At 38.6% G+C, this 19,852-nt stretch overlaps 1 protein-coding gene across 33 annotated transcripts in view; it reads left to right on the top strand.

Moving 5' to 3' along the window:
* MYBPC1 (myosin binding protein C1) overlaps nt 1-19,852 on the top strand; it is a 177,663-nt gene that overhangs the window by 73,399 nt on the left and 84,412 nt on the right. For all 33 annotated transcript variants that reach the window (XM_077472234.1, XM_077472233.1, XM_077472250.1 and 30 more), the window contains 9 exons: nt 2,901-3,018; nt 4,407-4,458; nt 6,436-6,492; nt 8,857-9,020; nt 12,083-12,215; nt 13,295-13,419; nt 18,096-18,201; nt 18,326-18,492; nt 19,298-19,460. In XM_077472234.1, the coding sequence (XP_077328360.1) occupies nt 2,901-3,018; nt 4,407-4,458; nt 6,436-6,492; nt 8,857-9,020; nt 12,083-12,215; nt 13,295-13,419; nt 18,096-18,201; nt 18,326-18,492; nt 19,298-19,460 (1,085 nt within the window). The remainder of the gene's footprint in view (nt 1-2,900; nt 3,019-4,406; nt 4,459-6,435; nt 6,493-8,856; nt 9,021-12,082; nt 12,216-13,294; nt 13,420-18,095; nt 18,202-18,325; nt 18,493-19,297; nt 19,461-19,852) is intronic.

The following is a 19,852-nucleotide window of genomic DNA, read 5'->3' as shown; positions in this document are numbered from 1 at the left end:
TTAAGCTCTGGGGGACAAAGCAAAACAAATTGGGGTGTGGCCTGGTTGGAACCCAGGTTGAGGTCTCTTTCATCACTACTACATTACCATAGGACTCTGTGGATGTGCAGCACCAGGGATGCTTTTCTCTTTCTTCCCTTCAGTGACTACAGGAGCTGGAATAAGCTCTATCCCTTGCCGGCACTCCTGCAGCACATTCGGTATCATCTACATTACTCCCCACATCCATTGAGCCTGAGCAACACACTAACAAACCATGGGTCACAGTGGTTATCTGCTGTTAGGGACAAATTTCTGACCCTGGATGCAGAGAGATTTTATCCAAGGGCAAAAATGTATCCCTATCTGCAGGTAACCACTGGATGTGCAGATACATGTGGATACATGTTTACAGCAGCAGACAGCCTTGGCTCTTTTCAGCCCATCAATCAGGTGTACAGGCTGAGTAGAGATTGGAACATCTGAGATACCGGGTGTAGGTATTTGCAGTATACTTTCTGCACCATGGTCATGTAGGATGTATGAATGAGACCCAACTGGATTACAGCTAACCTTACTATGCAAGTTGAGCAGGTGCAAGGGGCAATATATTGAGATAGGCAGTAAATTCAGTGATTTATTTGTACCTTAAAAAACTGTGTCCTAAGAAATTTTATGAAATATTTTAAGAGATTAAAAAAAAATATTGTGCACTGCCTACCACGGGATGGTGCCCTTTGCACCTGGTCAATATGGTTGGCTTTTATGCAGTCTTAAACTGTAGTAAACCCAGCTTATGAACTTATATCTACAAGTAAGCCTATAATAACGCTTACCTGTAAGTATAGTGAATATCTCCTAAACATGTGGTGTTTAGGAGATATTCACATGGAAAGCAGCTGGTGATGTCACTGGTGCATGCACTCTGAAGGGATGGCATACCGCTTTGTTGTACCTCTTGGTTGTTACTTCTCCTGGGGAGGAGTACAGTTCATTCGGCACTTTTGTGACCCATTTTTAGCTGACAGCCAGCTATAGCCTGCTGTCGGCTAACATCGCTCCAGGCTGTGAAAAGATCCTAACTTTAAAGTCAGGATTCACTCAGGTGCCTGGATCAGCAGCTCACTCAGCCTTTTAGTGAGCCGCTGAGACCCTGAGCCAGCCACTCCTCTCTCTCCTCCACAGCCTGGCATTCCAGTTAGAAGCAGCTGGGGACAGATGCAACATTGGATCGATGCTCTATCCACCTAGGTAAGTATAATAAATAAAAATCTCTTTTAAATGGAAAAAAATCCCCCTCTCCCTCCTAAGAACCATCCCTCCCCAAGCAAAGGTTCCCACTGTAAAATATCTCGCTCCCTCAAATATCCCCCAATTAAACCCTCTGTCTCTAAACCGACTCCCCAAAGCAAAAATATCTCCCTCAGTCAACACCCTCTCCCCCAGCAAAGATTCCTAATTATGAAGAAACTCTCCCTTCATCCAATCAAACTCCCTCCTAGAAGCAAATCCCTGCTATTAATCACCCCCCTGTAAACTTCTCTACAAGAAACTCCCCCCTTCTACAAAAGCAAACCCACCCCTTTCCTTAACCCCCCACCAAAAAAACTCCCCCAGGCTGGAATTCTCACTTCCTCATTCCCAAAACAGAAAATTGATGCCTCCCCACTTACCAGACCTCAGATTCAGCACGGCACAGAAGCAAGAAAACTTCTGCATCCCCAGGCTCCCTTCGGCTGTGTCATATGATACCTCAAGGAGGAGTCTAGGAGTTCCCTCAACTGTGCACTGTCAATTGTTGGCATCTGAGACCTTTCAGTAATTTCATTCTTTTCAGGGGGTCCCCTTATTAAATTGAGGGGATTGGGCACAATAGAAGGGGGCTGGCTGCTGCACTCCAATACTCTGATTGCTTCTTACTGTGCTGATGCTGAGGCTAAACAGCAGGGACATTGTCTGGGAATTTTACCCATATGCTCTGGGGGGGGGGGGGTTGAACATGCTTGACCCCCCCCCCCCCTTTTCTATGCCCCTGCTGCATGTAGTTTTATATTATATATACTGTTCTTTCTGCCTGGAAACTGGAGAATGTCCATAGCAACCAAGAAGCGGTTTTAGACCAGCAATTCTGCAACTGAGCAAATTTCAGTGTTTTTGATTTGATTACATTATTGAATACATTTTATTATTATTATATTATTATTTTTGATAATTATTTATAGTTATTTATTATATTTTAATTTATGATTTTGTGTTTCAAACTTTATCATACCTGGGCTGTCTACTAGACTTTTGTTTGGACAGATTTAATTGAGTTATTCCTAAGAATTACAGGCCTACATTATAAAACGCCAAATTTCCATGCAAAAGAAAGTACTGCTTTCAGCATCAAAAATCTGATATAATCATGCCGCCAGGGAGGTTAAGCTCGGATTATTCATTAAGCTTAATAAACCACAGGAGTAATTCATCCCATCTCTATCTGTTCTGTGTGCCTCTACGCACATTTAGAGAGAGTCAGTCTGAAAGCAAACACCTTCTGTTGTGCTGTTTTATTTTTTCACACCTGTAGTGCTCTGACATCAGTCCAGTGGGTGCACCATGTATCAAATATTTATTTGTAAAATGAAGATCTTATATAATTATTATTATATATTTTCTATACAATTTACTAAAAACTACCATTACATGCTAAAGCATTTTATTGCTATTTTTGTAATAATAATTATGGTTCACCTAACATTGCCACTGGGCAAAAGCCAAGCCAGTATACTCAAAATTACATTTTAAATTGTATAATAATAAGACAGAAAAATGCTTTTACAGAAAAGATTATTCACAGCAGTTAAACTACTGTTAAATAGTTAGCAGTAAATGAATTGTATTAACATAAAAACATTACAATGTATTTTCAATTCTAGACATATACATTCGAAATGCAAATCATAAAGGCAAAGGAGAACTATGCTGGGACCTATAGATGTGAAGTAACATATAAAGATAAATTTGACAGCTGCTCATTTGATCTTGAAGTTATTGGTAAGCGCTCACTGTAGAAATACTGTATATCTATTATTGTACTTTAATCAACATAATACAAATAAACTATAATCAATTCAGCTGTATACATACACAGTATACCCAATTATAATACATGCTCAGTGGTGATATATGTATGTAATGTAAACTGACCTAACATCATTTGTAATTGATGCCATAATTCAAGGGCAAGTTTAAAGTGAACAATGCTTCTAGTTAAAATCTTAAACACCATCTTAAAATGTCATTGATCTGAAAATATAGGACTACAATTCTCATATGGTTGAAGTGGTTGTAAACCTCATACATGAAATGTGATAAAGAATATCATTCTATAGTGTGTACTTGTCTTGAATAAGAGCACAAAGGAGAGCACAAAGCAAAAAGGAGAAGATTTAATAAAACTAGTGCACACAAAATCTAGTGCAGTTGTGCATAATAGCTTCTAGGTTTTACTGTCAAAGCCTAATTGAACAAGTTGAAGTTAGAAGCTGATTAGTTACCATGCACAGCTGCACCAGATTCTACGTATACCGGTTTTAGTAAACCCCCCTTCAGTGTAATTTCTATTTGCTGCTTTGCTCCTCTGCTATCAGCATGAATCGTTTCTGACAGGTTTTTCTGACACCAAGAGAAAAACTGTGACCTCCAGCTGATTTACAGCCTCAGCTCTGTCACTGTGTGCTGTGTAAAGGGGGTGTGTACCTTCCCTCCAATTAGCTGTCAGAGTTCTCATCACTGAGCTCTGCAGAGTGTAATTTCAGCTCTCCGTCCCCTTTTTTCTGTCAGCGCAAACAAGCTATGTAGGAGAAATTGTTTAATCTCTGTGTATCATCTGAGGCCAGTCACTTCACTGAACAAAAATAATACAGTGCACACATGCAAAACTAACAATTATCTCCAGCAAGGCTTTTTAAAAACACCTAGACATTTTCAAAAAACATTATCAAAAAATATGGGGATTTGGTCACGATTAGTGGGTCCTACACTATCCATTGACTAGGAGATCCTGCTTCTCTGAACCATGGGGAGCTATACTCCTCTATATCGGAGAACATGAGGTCTCCACCATGACACAGGTGGTCACTAATGAGAGGTACTTATTGAGGGAGTGGGGTGCTCCATCCAAAAGGATTCAATGACCAAATCCCCATATTTTTTGATAATGTTTTTTTGAAAATGTCTAGGTGTTTTAAAAAGCCTTGCTGGAGGTAAATGTTAGTTTTGCATGTGTGCGCTGTACTATTTTTGTTCTGTTGGGTACATGTAAGGGTTTGCAACCACTTTAAGGCTTTTTTTTTATGAAGTTATTTTTCATGTATCCTAAAGCATATGCAGTGCTAACAACTAAATGATTTCCTTTTTTTGTGTGTGTGTGCGCTCTGTAGCTGCCCCAGATGCTTCCCAAACACTGGACATTAGATCTGCGTTCAAGAGAAGGTAAATTATTGAAAGCTTTGTCAAGTGCATTAAGTCTTGGGATTTACAAAGATCCAAAATGTGATAGGTTGCCATAAATGATTAAATTACAGCCTTAATAAAAAAAAAAAAACTCTAGTAATATCAATATAATCAACCGTATGCACTGAAAAGGCATTAACGTATTAGAGCAACTTTAATTAATGGGTCAGTATATTCACTCTAATATTAAAGTTTTTGGTAGATACTGGAGACATAAACAACTTGACAGTTTATTTTATTTCCTGAGACATTGGTAGTTAAATCTATGGACTTGGGTTTGCAAGTTTTCACACCTGTTGTAGCCATTCTGTGGTTTCTCAGCATGAGTTGTGAGGACTTTAAATTCCACGTTGGCTGGGAACAGATCCAGAAAAATTTGCAATCTCACTACTGCTGTCTACAGAGATTTAAATAGCCATTTACTCACAGCCTTTTGGTCCCCAGGTATAACTGAGATTTCTCTTTTAGGCGAACTTAGAATGTAATGTCTTATACATTTTTGACCAGATGGCAGGATTCAATTATGCCCCTTCCAGATAGCTCGTTTATATGTTCAATAACAAGAACCACTAGCTTTAAAGTGGAACTGCAGACAAAACTTTTCCTTTCTGTTTTGTATGAAGTTATGAAAGTTTAGAACTGCTGTCAGGTCTAAGTTTGGGAAGATTCCCCTTACTTTTTCTCCTAGAGACAGTGGAAAATGAAGGCCAGTCTTTCCAGGAGGTTCACAAGAAACATTAAAGACCTTTTCGAAAGAAAGGAAAATGTAGAAATCTCTCAATGATGAAAGTCATTACTGTCATTACTGAATTTGGCTTATATCTATCTGTCATATACATATGTTGACAGAAATCACCTGTGCGCACTTCAGGATTGTGGTGGTTTGACACAGTGGGGTTGATGTACAAAAGGCAAATAGGCTGTTTGCAAGGAAAATATCCACATAGCTTAGTGAGCTAAGTGGATTTGGTGAAATCTCACCACATTCAGCCCCTCCATCTCCTACTATAATGACCAAAATCTAAAGCCAGTAAAGTGTTGTATCAGTAACTAATTAAAGCCCAATACCAGTCAAGCTTTCTTCATTTTGCAATGATTGGGTAGAGATTATAACCTTTGCTAGATTGTATTGTCTGTATGTTCCCCATCAGAAATAAAGGGCAATTGCGCCAATGAAAACACAGTAAAATGGCTTTTTAGTACTGTAGGGAATGGTTAGAACCTCTAGCAGGATGCTACTTTTGTATGACTTCTCATTGGGGAGATTTCCTTTCAATTCTTGTACAGTGTTTGTGTCATCAGGACAGGAGATGTAAAATCTCTCCGAAGGAAGCATAGACAGCACATCTTTGAGCCCTCTACATCACATGATCTTTACTGGTATAGTCTTAACTCCATGTCAGTTTGATCCTTTGAGTAGTGTATTCTTTCTTGATAATACAGAGAGTTTCAAAGAGTGAGTGTTATTTGAAAAGGTGGCATAATGGAAAGAATACATGTTCACAAAGGCCTAAAGATGCTTTGTGTTTTGTATATTCATTATTGCAATGATTTATTTTCACTATGGTTGGTGTATTTAAAGCACAAACCAAGATAATGTTTTCCAACATACATGTTTAAAACATGTTTTAAAACATTGTCTTGTGAGACCATATCTTGACTCAACACAAGCTTATTTATTAGCTTTTGTCCAAAAGCAGTGGTTTGCAACAGCCAGGAACCAATCAAATATTGCTGTTTCCAAGCCTTCTATGGCTTGAAAAGTAATATCTAATGGTTGCTGCTATTTGCAGTGCATGTTCTATTCTGTTAAATAAGCTTTACCATGCTTGATTTTCTAGTATATCTAGAGAAAACAGTGTTGTGTCATGTTTGTGTGCCATTAGAGGCAATGTTCTTAATCACAGATTTCTTTTTGTGATAAACAGAGAATTGATATTTTTATATTAATGACAGTGGTGAAGGACAAGAAGATGCAGGAGAACTTGACTTTAGTGGTCTCCTGAAACGTAGGTGAGAAATGCAGTGTTGTCAAGCCGTGTCAAGTGGCATCTAAATCCAGCTGTCTAAATGTATGTTGTCAGTTCACAATGTACGGTCCCTTTCCTGACCTCCCTTTTTAGATAATAACTTTGCTATTGTTTTTTCCTTGTAATTACAAGATCCTTTACCATGTGTCCAGGTATTGATGAACCCTTCTAACCATCAAATGCATGAGGGTTGATTAATGCATATGCCTGTCTAGCTTTATCTGCTATGTTTTGTGTTCAAGCTGTAATTTACTAATTCTGCATGCAACTTATGTGTGTGTGTGTGTTTTCAAACACACAAATGTACTTTCTATTTCATACAGTGGGATAGTTCATATGAGAGGGGCTTAAATGACCTTGCTCACCTTGGGAAACATCATAGACTTTACAAGGCTAGTGAAAACTTTCCCATGTAGAGCAATGTGGTGAGGAGCCTTCTGAACATCCCCAGTGTGTGCAATCATAGCCAAATAAGCTTTGTTACTGTTGCTTGAACATATATAGAACAATTCTTGTCTGTTATAGTATTGTTCAAGCCCTACAAAAGAGTTTGTAGAACCTAAGGTATCACTAGAATTGGACATACATTACAAATTTTAGTCCAGTTCATGATGAACCTACCAAAAACGCTTTGTTCTGTGGGTCTGGTTTTCTAAAGAAGTTGAGTATCTTCACTTCAGTTATCTAATCAATTAAAATAAAATTCCTATTCTTTTTGAATACCCAGTCTTGTGCAGGTGAAAAATGAAAGCAAGAATTTGCTTTTCACATGATTAGATAATTGCAAGTAAGCATTATTCAATTCACTTGGTTTAAGATTCTCAACTAAATCAGCCTCATTGCATCAGCCTTCTTAAATATAATAATAAGTATTATTATTTATTTATAGGATTTGAAGAAACTATTGTGCTATAGAGACCTTCAAAATCTATTTATACTTTTTTTTACAGTGTACAGTATTACAGTGACACTGAAAATCTTTGGGCATCATTAAATCTTGCCCTGCAAGTCTAAATTTGACAGTTCCAAACATTTCTTACATTGGATTGGACCAATTGTAAAAAGAATTGAAAGGAAGGCAAGAATGATGTTGCCTGTAACACATTGGGTTCCTGATGTATATAGAATGTGTGTGTCTATATATATATATATATATATATATATATATATATATATTGGAAATAAAATTCCAAAGTCCCAGGTATACCAGCCCATGCCCCAGGGGGTTTTTTGATTTTTTGTGCTGCCAGGTAATGCATACACACAATATAGCCCATTTCACTGTTGCTGTTTTCTTGCAGTTTGGCAAGAGACCAAACCACACAGAATCAGCAAGGAAATCATCAAGTACTAATGTATTTAATGGTAGTTTCCATTCATCCATTTCTGTGGTTGGCAGTTTATGAAAATGCAGCTATTTCCCTTTGAGAAGATGCATACTCAGACCCAGCATGCAAACCTGAAGCACACTGAAAACATACTGCTTGGAAATCAGAAGCAAGAATGCATGAGTTTTTAACCTAGAGTGGAATGGAGCCAAGGTTATTGAATTGTGTGAGGAAACCATAGAAAACAAGAAGAACTTACAAACTCCAAAAAGTATCCTTGGTAGGGAGTGCATCCAGGGTCCCAATAAAGGCCACCGTTCTAATCTCTAAGCAACCCTATTGCCTTGAATTTAGGGTTCACTGCTATGATCACCTATACTTTACTTGCTTTCAGTTTTTATACATGGAGTTCATTATGTTTGAAACATTGACAAATCATTGTGTTTGTCAACGTAATATATGCACACAATATTGTTATCCCAAATCAAACCATGTGCAAACTGCAAAGTTCTCCAGCAAAACACAAAATAAGCAAGGCACTGAAATTGGTCATCCAGATATAATCGATGAATGCCACATTTCAGTGCTAATGCAGTTTGACTGGTTCGTAAAGTCGATGCCTTTGGTCAAACTGTGTGCATGTGTTTCTAGATTATTAACAAACATCATGTCACATTGTCAGCAAATGTGAAATTTTCATTCTGGAGGACGAGTGCTGCATCAAATAACAATAATTATTTGCTTATAAATGTATGTGAATACATCCAAAAAAATAGCATGGACCAGCAAAATAAAATAGTATTTAAAAACTTAGACCAGGAAAATCTACCAATCATGTATTTTTCTTACATCTCAAAAAATATTACATCTCTGCTCCAAGTGGTTAATAGCATCATAGGGATTTAAAATTGTTACCTTATAAAAGCACTTATTCATCTCAGCAATGTGGTCTCCATAAAAAAAAAATGCATTTGCTCTTGTCTCAGTGTGGTGTGTTAATTTCTTTATGCTGATATTAGAGAGGTTAAGCCAGAAGAAGGTCCAGAGATAGATGTGTGGGAGATCCTGAAGAATGCCAATCCCAGTGAATATGAGAAGATTGCATTTCAGTATGGTATTACAGACCTGAGGGGGATGCTCAAAAGACTGAAACGGATGCGCAGAGAGGAGAAGAAGAGTGCAGGTACTGTATCCCAGTACACATATAGACTTATTTCACAAGGCACAGTGCAATGCTTGACAAGTTCACCAAATGCAGTACTTTGTTATATACTCCCAAGCAATTAAGTGTGTGATCCACAGAATCAAACAGTGCAACAATGCAAATCAGCACTTCATTTATTGAAGCAGAGTTGTTTAAAACACCCAGTGTTTAAAATGATAGGGCTCATAGATATGACTAAGAACCTTAGGGTATGAAAACATGTGAAGGGCAGATCTACACTGGTGCATATGATGCACATGGTGGTACAAGCATGCAGTAATCCAAAGAAACCAAACAATTCATTGGTTAATGGGAGTCAGAACAATTAAAGACCGAGAATAATTGCCTGTTAGCCCTTGTACACACGGTCGGACATTCCGACAACAAAATCCGTCGGTGTTGCATACACACGGTTGGACAAAGTTGTCGGAAAATTTGATCGTTCATAACATGATGACATTATTTCGTTACGACTGGACTACGTTCAGGCTAGTAGCCAATAGCTTTGGTCTAGGAATTTGATCTGAGCATGCGTGGCACTTTGTCCGATTGGAATTCTCTACAAACGATCGGACAAAGTCCGATCGGATCATGTTGTCGGAAAATTTTATAGCCCTGCTCTAAAACTTTGTCTGTTGGATATTCCGACGAAAACAGTCCGATGGAGCCCACACACGGTCGGATTATCTGACAACACGGTCCGATTGGACATTTTCCGTCGGAATGTCCGACCGTGTGTACAAGGGCTTAGGGGTAAAGTCAAGAGCAACGTACTTGATAAAAAAAGATTGAGTTTAAACCTAAAATAGAATATATTACAAAACAATCCTCTAATATAAAAGTACTGCTACAGTAGTGAAATCTTGCAATAATTCCTGAATCCAGTCTTGTTTGTGGTCACTTAGGTAGTTTTAGGTATTAGTTCTTGCTTTACTCTATACAATATAAATGGACAAAACATCCAACAGAAAGCGTGTGCCCTACCTAACAATGGCCGTAGCAGGGGTCGAGATCCAGGGAGTCAATCTTCCAAAAAAAAAAATTCTCCCAAAGGATATAAGATACCATCAGGGGGTTTAACTTTCTATAATTTATGAAAAATTGAGCTACCAGTTTTCGGTTGACAGATCCTTTAATTTAATAACAGTACACTAAATGAGGTATGTGCCTTGGGAAGTTACATTAACCACTTAAGCTCCGGACCATTTTGCTGGCTTAAGACCAGAGCACTTTTTGCGATTCGACACTGCGTATCTTTAACTAACAATTGCGTGGTCGTGAGACATGGCTCCCAAACAAAATTTACGTCCTTTTTTCCCACAAATAGAGCTTTCTTTTGGAGGTATTTGATCACCTCTGTGGTTTTTATTTTTTGCGTTATAAACAAAAAAAGAGCGACAATTTTGAAAAAAAAATGCATTATTTTTTACTTTTTGCAATAATAAATATCCCCCAAATATATATAAAAAATACATTTTTCTTCCTCTGTTTAGGCCGATACATATTCTTCTACATATTTTTGGTAAAAAAAAATCACAATAAACGATTATTGATTCGTTTGCACAAAAGTTATAGCGTTTACAAAATAGGGGATAGTTTTATGGCATCAGCGATCAGCGATTTTTATTGTGACTGTGACATTATGGCGGACACATTGGACATTTTTTGACACATTTTGTGACCATTGTCATGTATACAGCAATCAGTGCTATACAAATGCAATGATTCCTGTGTAAATGACACTGGCAGTGAATGGGTTAACCAGGAGGTGGCAGTGTAGGGGTTAAGTGTGTCCTAGGGGCGTGTTTCTAACTGTGGGGGGCGTGGCTGTGTTTTACAGATCACTGATCTCTGCTCCAATCAGAGTACGGGGAGATGCTGTTTACCTCTCCCCGTTCTTCCTCCCCGTGAGACGATCGCGGGTATCTCCGCAGAGATCGAGTCCACGGGACCAGCGATTGGACTCATGGGGGTCTCGACTGGCGCCCGTGTGCACCGGCAGCAGCGCGCATGTGATGGCACGGTGGCAAATTCAAAGGGATGTACCTGTATGCCCATTTGCCTGTCCGTGCCATTCTGCCGACATACATCATCGTGCGCCAGTCGGGAAGCGGTTAATAGGCAAAAGTCCATTTACCCATGCACCGCTATGATCGGGTATAAAAGCTTCTGTATAGCTTTAAAGGGTAACTTCACTTACTTTTATTGCAAGTAAAAATAAAATATTGCATATACAATTGTGACACAAGGCATATTATAATATAAAATGATTAAAAATTACCTTTTCTTTTCGATCTGCAGTGCTGTAAATTTCTGTAAAATGCAATGCAATATGGCAAGCTGGAGGCGTTCTGTACATAAATGGTGTACAGAATGTTCCCCAGAAATATAATTTCCTGCTTGTGTGATGGCTTACTAAATTTCCCAGAAGTCTGCATTAAGATACAAATGAGAGTTTAGGCATCCTCGCATCCTCTGCAACAAGCATTTCAGTTTTGGGTTATAAAGGAATTCAGACCTGGCCACTTTCCTCATTAGAGCCCTGCAGGTGCAACAGCTGATCAATAGTGAAAAAGCCACTCCCATTCATTCAACAGCTATTTCTTCAGACTAGCACAAGGCAGGAATCTGTAACAGTTTGTTAAAATCCTTGCAATGTACATTGCATTTTTTTTCTCAACAAAAGTGGAGTTACTCTTTGAGCATGATTTACATGAGAGTATATAGGGACATGTAATTGCAGACACATTTGAGAATTGCTTTTTGATGACTTTTCTATGTGGCTGCACAGACTTGTACCTCCCAAATAATATTGTTAAGAATTATACATGCACACAGTTTTTTTTTTTAATGATAATTATTGTTGCTGCAGTGTTTGAATTATGTTGGCTTTCCACAAATCTATGTGTGGTCATAAGGAAATGGATTTGTTCTTTGTCAGCTATTATCTTTATTCATTTACAGACAGTGTCAAGTACGGTCTGTGTAGATATTCAAACAGCGCAGAAACAAATGACTAACTACATTTTCTGTGCCCAAAGCTTTTTCCAAGAAATTGGATCCCGCTTATCAGATCGACAAAGGAGGACGTGTGAGATTTGTTGTTGAGCTTGCAGATCCAACAGTGGAGCTCAAATGGTATAAAAATGGTCAGGAGATACGGCCGAGTACGAAGTAAGTTAATATATGTACTATAAATGTTATCACTACATACATGACTGCCAGCTGGAAATTCAGCACTATAGCAAGATTTTAATCTCACTGCTTTATTTTCCTGGTCACTTGCCGACGGTAAAATATACATTTTTGATTTGATCCTCCTCATTTTGTACACAGACTAGATTTCAGTGAAACGCTACTTTAGATTACTATTACCACTGATCTTTGTAGATGTTATGAAATCTGTAAGTCCATGCAAAAAAAAATAATAATAATAATAATAGAAAAAAAAATGATACAAAAATAAAAAATTTTTAAAAAAATGCTATATATGGGATTCCTATATTAATGTTTGTACTTTTATTTTAAATTGCTCCTTGTCCTACTTGTGTCAGTATGGACACAGACAGTAATAAAAACAGAGACAGAGATTCTAACTCCAGACAACATTTTTATTTAGTTTTGGACACTGACAGACCCTTTCAAGTGTTCTAGACTAACTAGTATTTATTTAATTATTTATATAGGAATTTATAAAGTGTTGATAATTTATGCAGCACTTTATATAGATATTGTACAATAATATCATTCAGTAATAGCTCTCCTATAGCTATCCTTTTTGAAAAAAAGTATTGATGTATAACTAAAGGCAAAATGTATTTTTATTTTTTGTAAAGAGTAAAGGAGGGTTATAACCCCCATTTGTTTTATTACTATCTGTGTGCCATTGGGGGTATTTCCCTTTACTTCCTGTCTCATAGCCAAAACAGTAAGTGAGAGGAAATTCCTCCAAACTGAGGGAAGCACAGTGTGTCACCAGGGTCACCAGAATTAGTGTCCCCATTGGAAGATTTCCCCTCTATTAGTGTTCTGTCAACACAAAATTTGGAATTTTCTTTTACTTCCGATGATAAAAATAAACATGGCAAAAAAAGAGGGTGAATCTCCCTAACAGGGGCACAAACAGCAAAAAAAAAAGGTGTTCTAGTCCATCTTTACCCTGTCCAAAGCAAAAATTTACACTTTAACTGGTTATAATTGTGAAAAAGTCCTTGCTTATAAACTGAATATGATTTTTTTTTAAATTTAAACAGGTACATATTTGAACATAAAGGAAACCAAAGGATACTCTTTATTAATAACTGCACTTTGGCAGATGACGCTGCATACCAAGTGTGTGCTGGAGATGAAAAGTGCTCTACAGAGTTGTTTGTTAGAGGTTTGTATTGCCATATGTATGATTTTATGAGCCTACAAGCATCCACACCTTTATATATTAAAAATGAATAAGTATCAGTGCATTGAAAGCTCATTGCATTCATTGCAAATATTTTCAAGCTCCTTTTTACAAAGTGCATACCTCCCAACCTTCCCGGATTCCCCGGGATCGTCCCAGAAATTTCAAGTAAATCCTGGTGTCCAACGAATCCGGGCTGCACAGCCGAGTCAAGTTCTTGTACTTGACTCCACTAATTCTTCTGTCCCTGAGCTGCAGCTGCTGAGGCTAATGCTTGCCCATCCTCTGCCCACCCTCAACCCCTGACGTGCAGCCAGTGCTGTGCTGTGAAGGGGTTGTGTGGGCGGGCAGCGAGCAGCCAGTGTACATATGCATGCTTGAGCCTGGGGTGAGTGAATTCTCCGCTCTCTGTTCCTCGAATGCATTGTAGTGATCCATCCTCCCAAGCATTATAGTGATCCATCCTCTCACCATGCATTGTAGTGATCCATCCTCCCAAGCATTATAGTGATCCATCCTCTCACCATGCATTGTAGTGATCCATCCTCCCATGCATTATAGTGATCCATCCTCTCACCATGCATTGTAGTGATCCATCCTCCCATGCACCATAGTGATCCATCCTTCCTTCCATGTACCGTAGTGATCCATCCTTCCTGTCTTCCATGTGCAGTAGTGATCCATCCTTCTTGTCTTTCATGCGCTGTAGTGATCCCTCTTTCTTTCCATGTACTGTAGTGATTCATCCTTCCTGTCTTCCATTTACCATAGTGATCCATCCTACCTGTCTTCCATGTGCAGTAGTGAACCATCCTTCCTGTCTTCCATGTACCGTAGTGAACCAATCTTCCTGTCTTCCATGTACTGTAGTGATCCATCCTTCCTGTCTTCCATGTACCATAGTAATCCATCCTTCCTGTCATCCATGTGCTGTAGTGATCTATCCTTCCTTCCGTGTACCGTAGAGATCCATCCTTCCTGTCTTCCATGTACCATAGTGATCCATCCTTCCTTCCATGTTCCATAGTGCTCCTGCCTTCCATGTGCCATAGTGTTCCATCCTTCCTGCCTTCCATGGGCCATAGTGTTCCTGCTTTCAATGTGCCATAATGATCCTTGCTGCCTTCCATGTACCATAGTAATCCTTCCTCCCTTCTATGTACCCTAGTGATCCTTCCTTCCTTTTTCCATGTACCATAGTGATCCTTGCTGCCTTCCATGTACTATAGTGACCCCTCCTTCCTTTCTTCCATATACCATAGTGATCCCTCCTTCCTCCCTTCCATGTACCATAGTGATCCTTCCTGCCTACCATGTACCATACTGATCTTTGCTGTCTTTCATGTGTCATAGTGATCCCTCCTTCCTTTCTTCCATGTACCAAAGTGATCCTTCCCTCTCTCAAATTTCTCTCCCTAAGGGTTGGTTCACACTGGAACACAGTGCAGGAATGGGGCGGTCTGTGTGCATTTCCTGCACTGCATGCAACCATGCTGCCCTTATGAGATGCATGCTGGTACCGTTAATTGTTAATGGAAGCGTTTTGCCGGCGGTATCGCAGTGCTGCCCCATTGATTTCAATGGGGAGCAGCGGTGGAGGAGTGGTGAGTTCACCGCTCCTTCACCGCTCCAAAGAAGCTGCTGGCAGGACTTTTTGTGACGCCCTGCCAGCGCACCGCTCCAGTGTGAAAGCAGCTTTTTAAAGTGACATTCAGCACTTTCTATTAAAGTACATCTAAAAGTAGTCTAATGCCGTGTACACATGACCGGACTTTCTGGCAGACTAGGTCCGCCAGTCTTCCCGACTGACTTTTGGTAGAGTTCCGATGGACTTGGCCACACATGAACGGACTAAGTTTTCATTTTGAACGTGATGACGTAAGACGGGACCAAAAAAGGAAGTTCAATAGCCAGTAGCCAATAGCTTTCCTTGCATCGTATTTGGTCCATCGGACCAGCATACAGACGAATGGTTTTCCCAATAGGAATTGAATCTGTCGGACAGATTTGAAACACATTCTATTTCTAGGTCCATCTGATTTTTTTAATGAAAAACGATCGGATTATATATAAACCTGTATAATAATAATAATAATTAGCCCACACATGATCGGATTGTCCATCATGGGCCTGGTCTGCCAGAAAGTCTGGTCGTCTGTACGCGGCATAAGCAGGTTTCAAACCCACTTTTAATGTGATGCAAGAATCTCCTAAAATAAATAAGAAAACTTTTTACCTCCCTTGGGGTAGCCAAATCCTCCTTTATTGGACAGTGGACAGGGATGAATGAATCAGCAGTGACACTGCTTATAGCCACACCCCTGCACCATTATTTTTCTCCCAGTGTAGTGCAAACAGCCAAAGCGCACATATGGGACAATGCTGCTTTGAAGTTAGCAGCAAGGCAGCAATGTTGTCCCTCACAAAAATCTGCTGAGGTGAACTTCACTGGCAGGATCAACAAGACTTTGCAGGGGGACTAAGCAGCACTTATAGTGAAGTGCTGCAGGACATCTTTTTTAATGGGAGACTATAGTTCTACTTTAACCACTAGACCTCTGGAAAATTGACCCCCTTCATGACCAGGCCCTTTTTAGTGATTTGGCACTGCATTATTTTAACTGACAATTGTGCGTTCATTCGACACTGTACCCAAATAAAATGTATGTCATTTGTTTCCCACAAATAGAGCTTTCTTTTGGTGGTATTTGATCACCACTGCGTTTTTTATTTTTTGAGCTATGAACAAAAAAAGACTGCCCATTTAAAAAAATATATATATTTTTTACTTTCTGCTATAAAACACATCCAATACAAAAATATGTAAAAATCGTATTTCTTCGTAAATTTAGGCCAATATGTATTCTGCTACATGTTTTTGGTAAAAAACCACAATAAGACTATATTGATTTGGTTTATGTGAACACTATAGTGTCTACAAACTATAGGATATATCTATGGATTTTTTTCTTATACTAGTAATTGTGCCAACTTATAGCGGAAGTGCGATACTGTGGTGGACTAACGCACAGTAACTGACACTTTGCGAAAAACCAGTGACACTAATACAGTTATCAGTGCTAAAAAGATGCCCTTCACTGTACTAATGACACTGTCTGGGAAGGGGATAAACATCTAGGGCGATCAAAGGGCTAACTGTGTGCCTAGCCAGTGTTTTTGTGTACACAGTGTGCTGCTTTCACTAGGGGAAGAGATCGATTCTAGTCTCTGTGGGTAGAAGTGCAGGATCACGTATATATATGATCCTGCCCACAGCTGCCACCTTGTAGCAGTAAAAGTGCTATAGGGTGGTCAGTCAGTGGTTCAGATCTATGCTTAACATCCACACATTGGAACTGAAGTTTGTATAAAGACATAAGCCAAGCAGCTTGAAGCCTGCTAAGAAATTTGCTGAAAAATTTTATAATACTCTATGAAATAAATATGAAATAAATATTGGAGTGGTTTTGGATTCCCCCTATTTATTATAAATATGTATCAACTTCTCTATTCCTATAATTAGCTAAGCTATCAAAGCTCTGGTAAGGTTACTGGGGATGGTACAACAACAATGCTAGCTATGAAAACAAATACACTGCATAAATTAGCAAGGGTCTCATTTATTTCCCAAGAAAATAGGAATGCAAGCATAAACACTAAAAGAAAATAGAGCATATAAAACAAAAGAACATCAATAATACTTTACGTAAGGTCATCCTCTGTATTCGGTAGCTTTCAGGTGGGCTCAATAGGTCAAGAGCAAAGAGAAAGAACTTTAGGTTAATCAATACTTTTAGAGCCCACTCAGACACCCTCCACACAAACACTCCACTGTCCGCCTATCTATCCAATAAAAATCCATAAAAGGCGGTCCTTCCTAATGCCCAGGAAGTACATTCTTCTCTAGTCCATCTTCCAGGAAGCATGCGTGGTGTCCACTAGGGGCAGCATTCGTCCATGAATCGCCACTATTTGTCCAGGGTTATCCTTCAGTGCCAGCTGGCCTCTTTATGTTCTGTAACTCGGGACATTTAAATTTATATTATCTGCTTCTCCTCTACCCCCATGGCTTACATCAGTAGGCTTAGGCGAGAACATCCTGTTAGGATATGAATTCCCATTTATGATTCCTTGTTTCAAACACCCTACTGGGTCAACTTGCAAATTCCAACTTAGGTCACATGGCTGTATCAACCAGGCAGTAAAACTTCAGAAATATGATATGAAACTATGTTGCCTTCCAACACTCTATAATATGAAATACTGTAAAAGCTTGTTGTACACAATGCTCTTTTAAATATTACATAGTTAGTCTGGTTGAAAAAAGACACAAGCCCATTCACTTCAACCAGTTGAGGCCTGTATGTGCAAGGCCTTATATCCCAAATTAATGAAAGCTGAATAGCACTTTAAAGCCATCAAGAAAGAGCTGTACAACTTGCTGAAAGCTTTGCAAATAAGCATTGATTATACCAGATAGAATTTATGAACAACATTGCTGACCTTCTCATTCAAACTGCACTGTTTGGTGAAGAACTGAATGTCCCCCCATCTCTTAACTAGTAACCGTGATATAATTGCATATTTTGGCTTCTGAAGTAAATTTCGCAGTCATTATGTTTTTAAAGTGATATTTTGCTTGGTCTCCTTCATGACAGAACCACCAGTGCTGGTCACAAAAGAGCTGGAGAATGTCAGCACATACTGTGGAGAAAGAGTGGAACTGGAGTGTGAGGTATCGGATGAAGAAGCCAATGTGAAATGGTAAGTTTTCTAAGCCTTATAGCACTTTATAAATGGTGCAAATATACATCTATCAGCTGATTAAAGAAAAATACACATAAACATTTGTGTTAACTCAATGAACACATTGTTTCTGGTTTCTCAGGTTTAAAAATGGTGTTGAGATTACTAATGAACCGAGGTCAAGGTGCAGACTAAAGGTTGATGGCAAAAGGCGCATACTTATTATTGATGATGCAGACAGAGGGGACACAGCCACCTATTCTGTGATGACTACAGGAGGACAGTCAGCAGCTCAAGTCCAAGTTGACCGTAAGGGCTTGTTTTAGCTAATGCTTTAATGTAGTTAATGTGTAAAAAAACCTGATCACCATTAGGAAAAACACTTACATTGCATGGGGAATTTAAATTCTTAACAGTTTAAAAATGTACATGATATTACTGTGTTAACATTTGTTCAAAAGAGTTCAGTGTACCTGAACGATTTTCCATGAAGAATTACATTCAGATGTGTCATACCCAAGGAAAGGTCAATTATTTTTTTAATCAAGGAATCAATACCAAAATATTACAAAGATTTTATAATCTAGTTCAATATGCAATAATGAGAAATGTTAATACTGTAAATGATTGTTATCGCTGAGTAGTTAAAGCCCAATTCTGACCAAAATGTTTACATATTTCGTTTTTGATAGTGGTCAAGGGTTAGAAACTTTGTCAGAGTTGCAGCATTGTCTGTGTCTTCATGGCAGGATATCTCCCCTTATGTCTTGCCTCAGTGACATACTGTCACACCCTAACAAGGTGTCACCAGAACATTAAATTAGCATTGTCAATCCTTTCCAGCCGGAGCTGGAAAAAATTGCAAATTTCAGGAATTATTCTGGTAATCTAAATGGTTGTAAAAAGAAAAAGTATTCACCAGCCAAAATTGTAGTCCCCTTTAACATTTAACAGGAAAAGATTGCATAATGTGGGTGTCCCTTACTAAAAATCTGTAAGATTTTAGGGATCAAGAATGTTTTAGGAACACATGTCTAAACTTTAGGTCTTACTATGTCTAGAGAAAAAAAGTTTTGGTATTAGTAATTTAATTATTATATCTAATTTTCTAAAGTGCGGCCACTGAAAATATTACAACCCCTGACTGATATGACTGTGAATCTTGGAAAGGAAATTAATTTGAAGTGTGAAATCTCTGAGAATGTTCCTGGAAGATGGTACAGAAATGGCCAGATGCTTTATGGCAGTGACCGCGTTAAGATATTTCATAAGGGAAGGTGAGAACCTCTTGATAGTTCTGACTTCAAAGTATAAGAAAACAGCAGAAAAATCTACATTTGCTTCCTTAATTGGTTATTTGTAGCACAGCATAAGTCTTGATCTCCCATTCCAATAACATTCTGTTTGGATGACCTTGTCGAATTTGGACAATGTGCTTTTCCTACTTACATGTGAATTAATCTATTTTGCTATTTCATTTTATAAATGCACATTTTTGGCCTGTTAACATAGGGAAGCTGAGTGATCCCAGCCCAGGATCCAACCCAATGTAAAGGCACATCTAGAATGACATGTGCTGCCTTATAATGAGATGGGGCTGGAACTGAATGCAATTAATGAAATTAAACTTCAACTGCTATAGTTAGGTGTCAGAATATTGGTAATCAGA

Source organism: Lithobates pipiens, unplaced genomic scaffold (assembly GCF_037356315.1).
Source record: "Lithobates pipiens isolate NorthernLeopardFrog02 unplaced genomic scaffold, aLitPip1_a1.2 Scaffold_8, whole genome shotgun sequence".
Classification (NCBI taxonomy): domain Eukaryota; kingdom Metazoa; phylum Chordata; class Amphibia; order Anura; family Ranidae; genus Lithobates; species Lithobates pipiens.
Note: the sequence above shows the minus strand (reverse complement) of the source record. Positions and strands in the feature narration are given on the sequence as shown.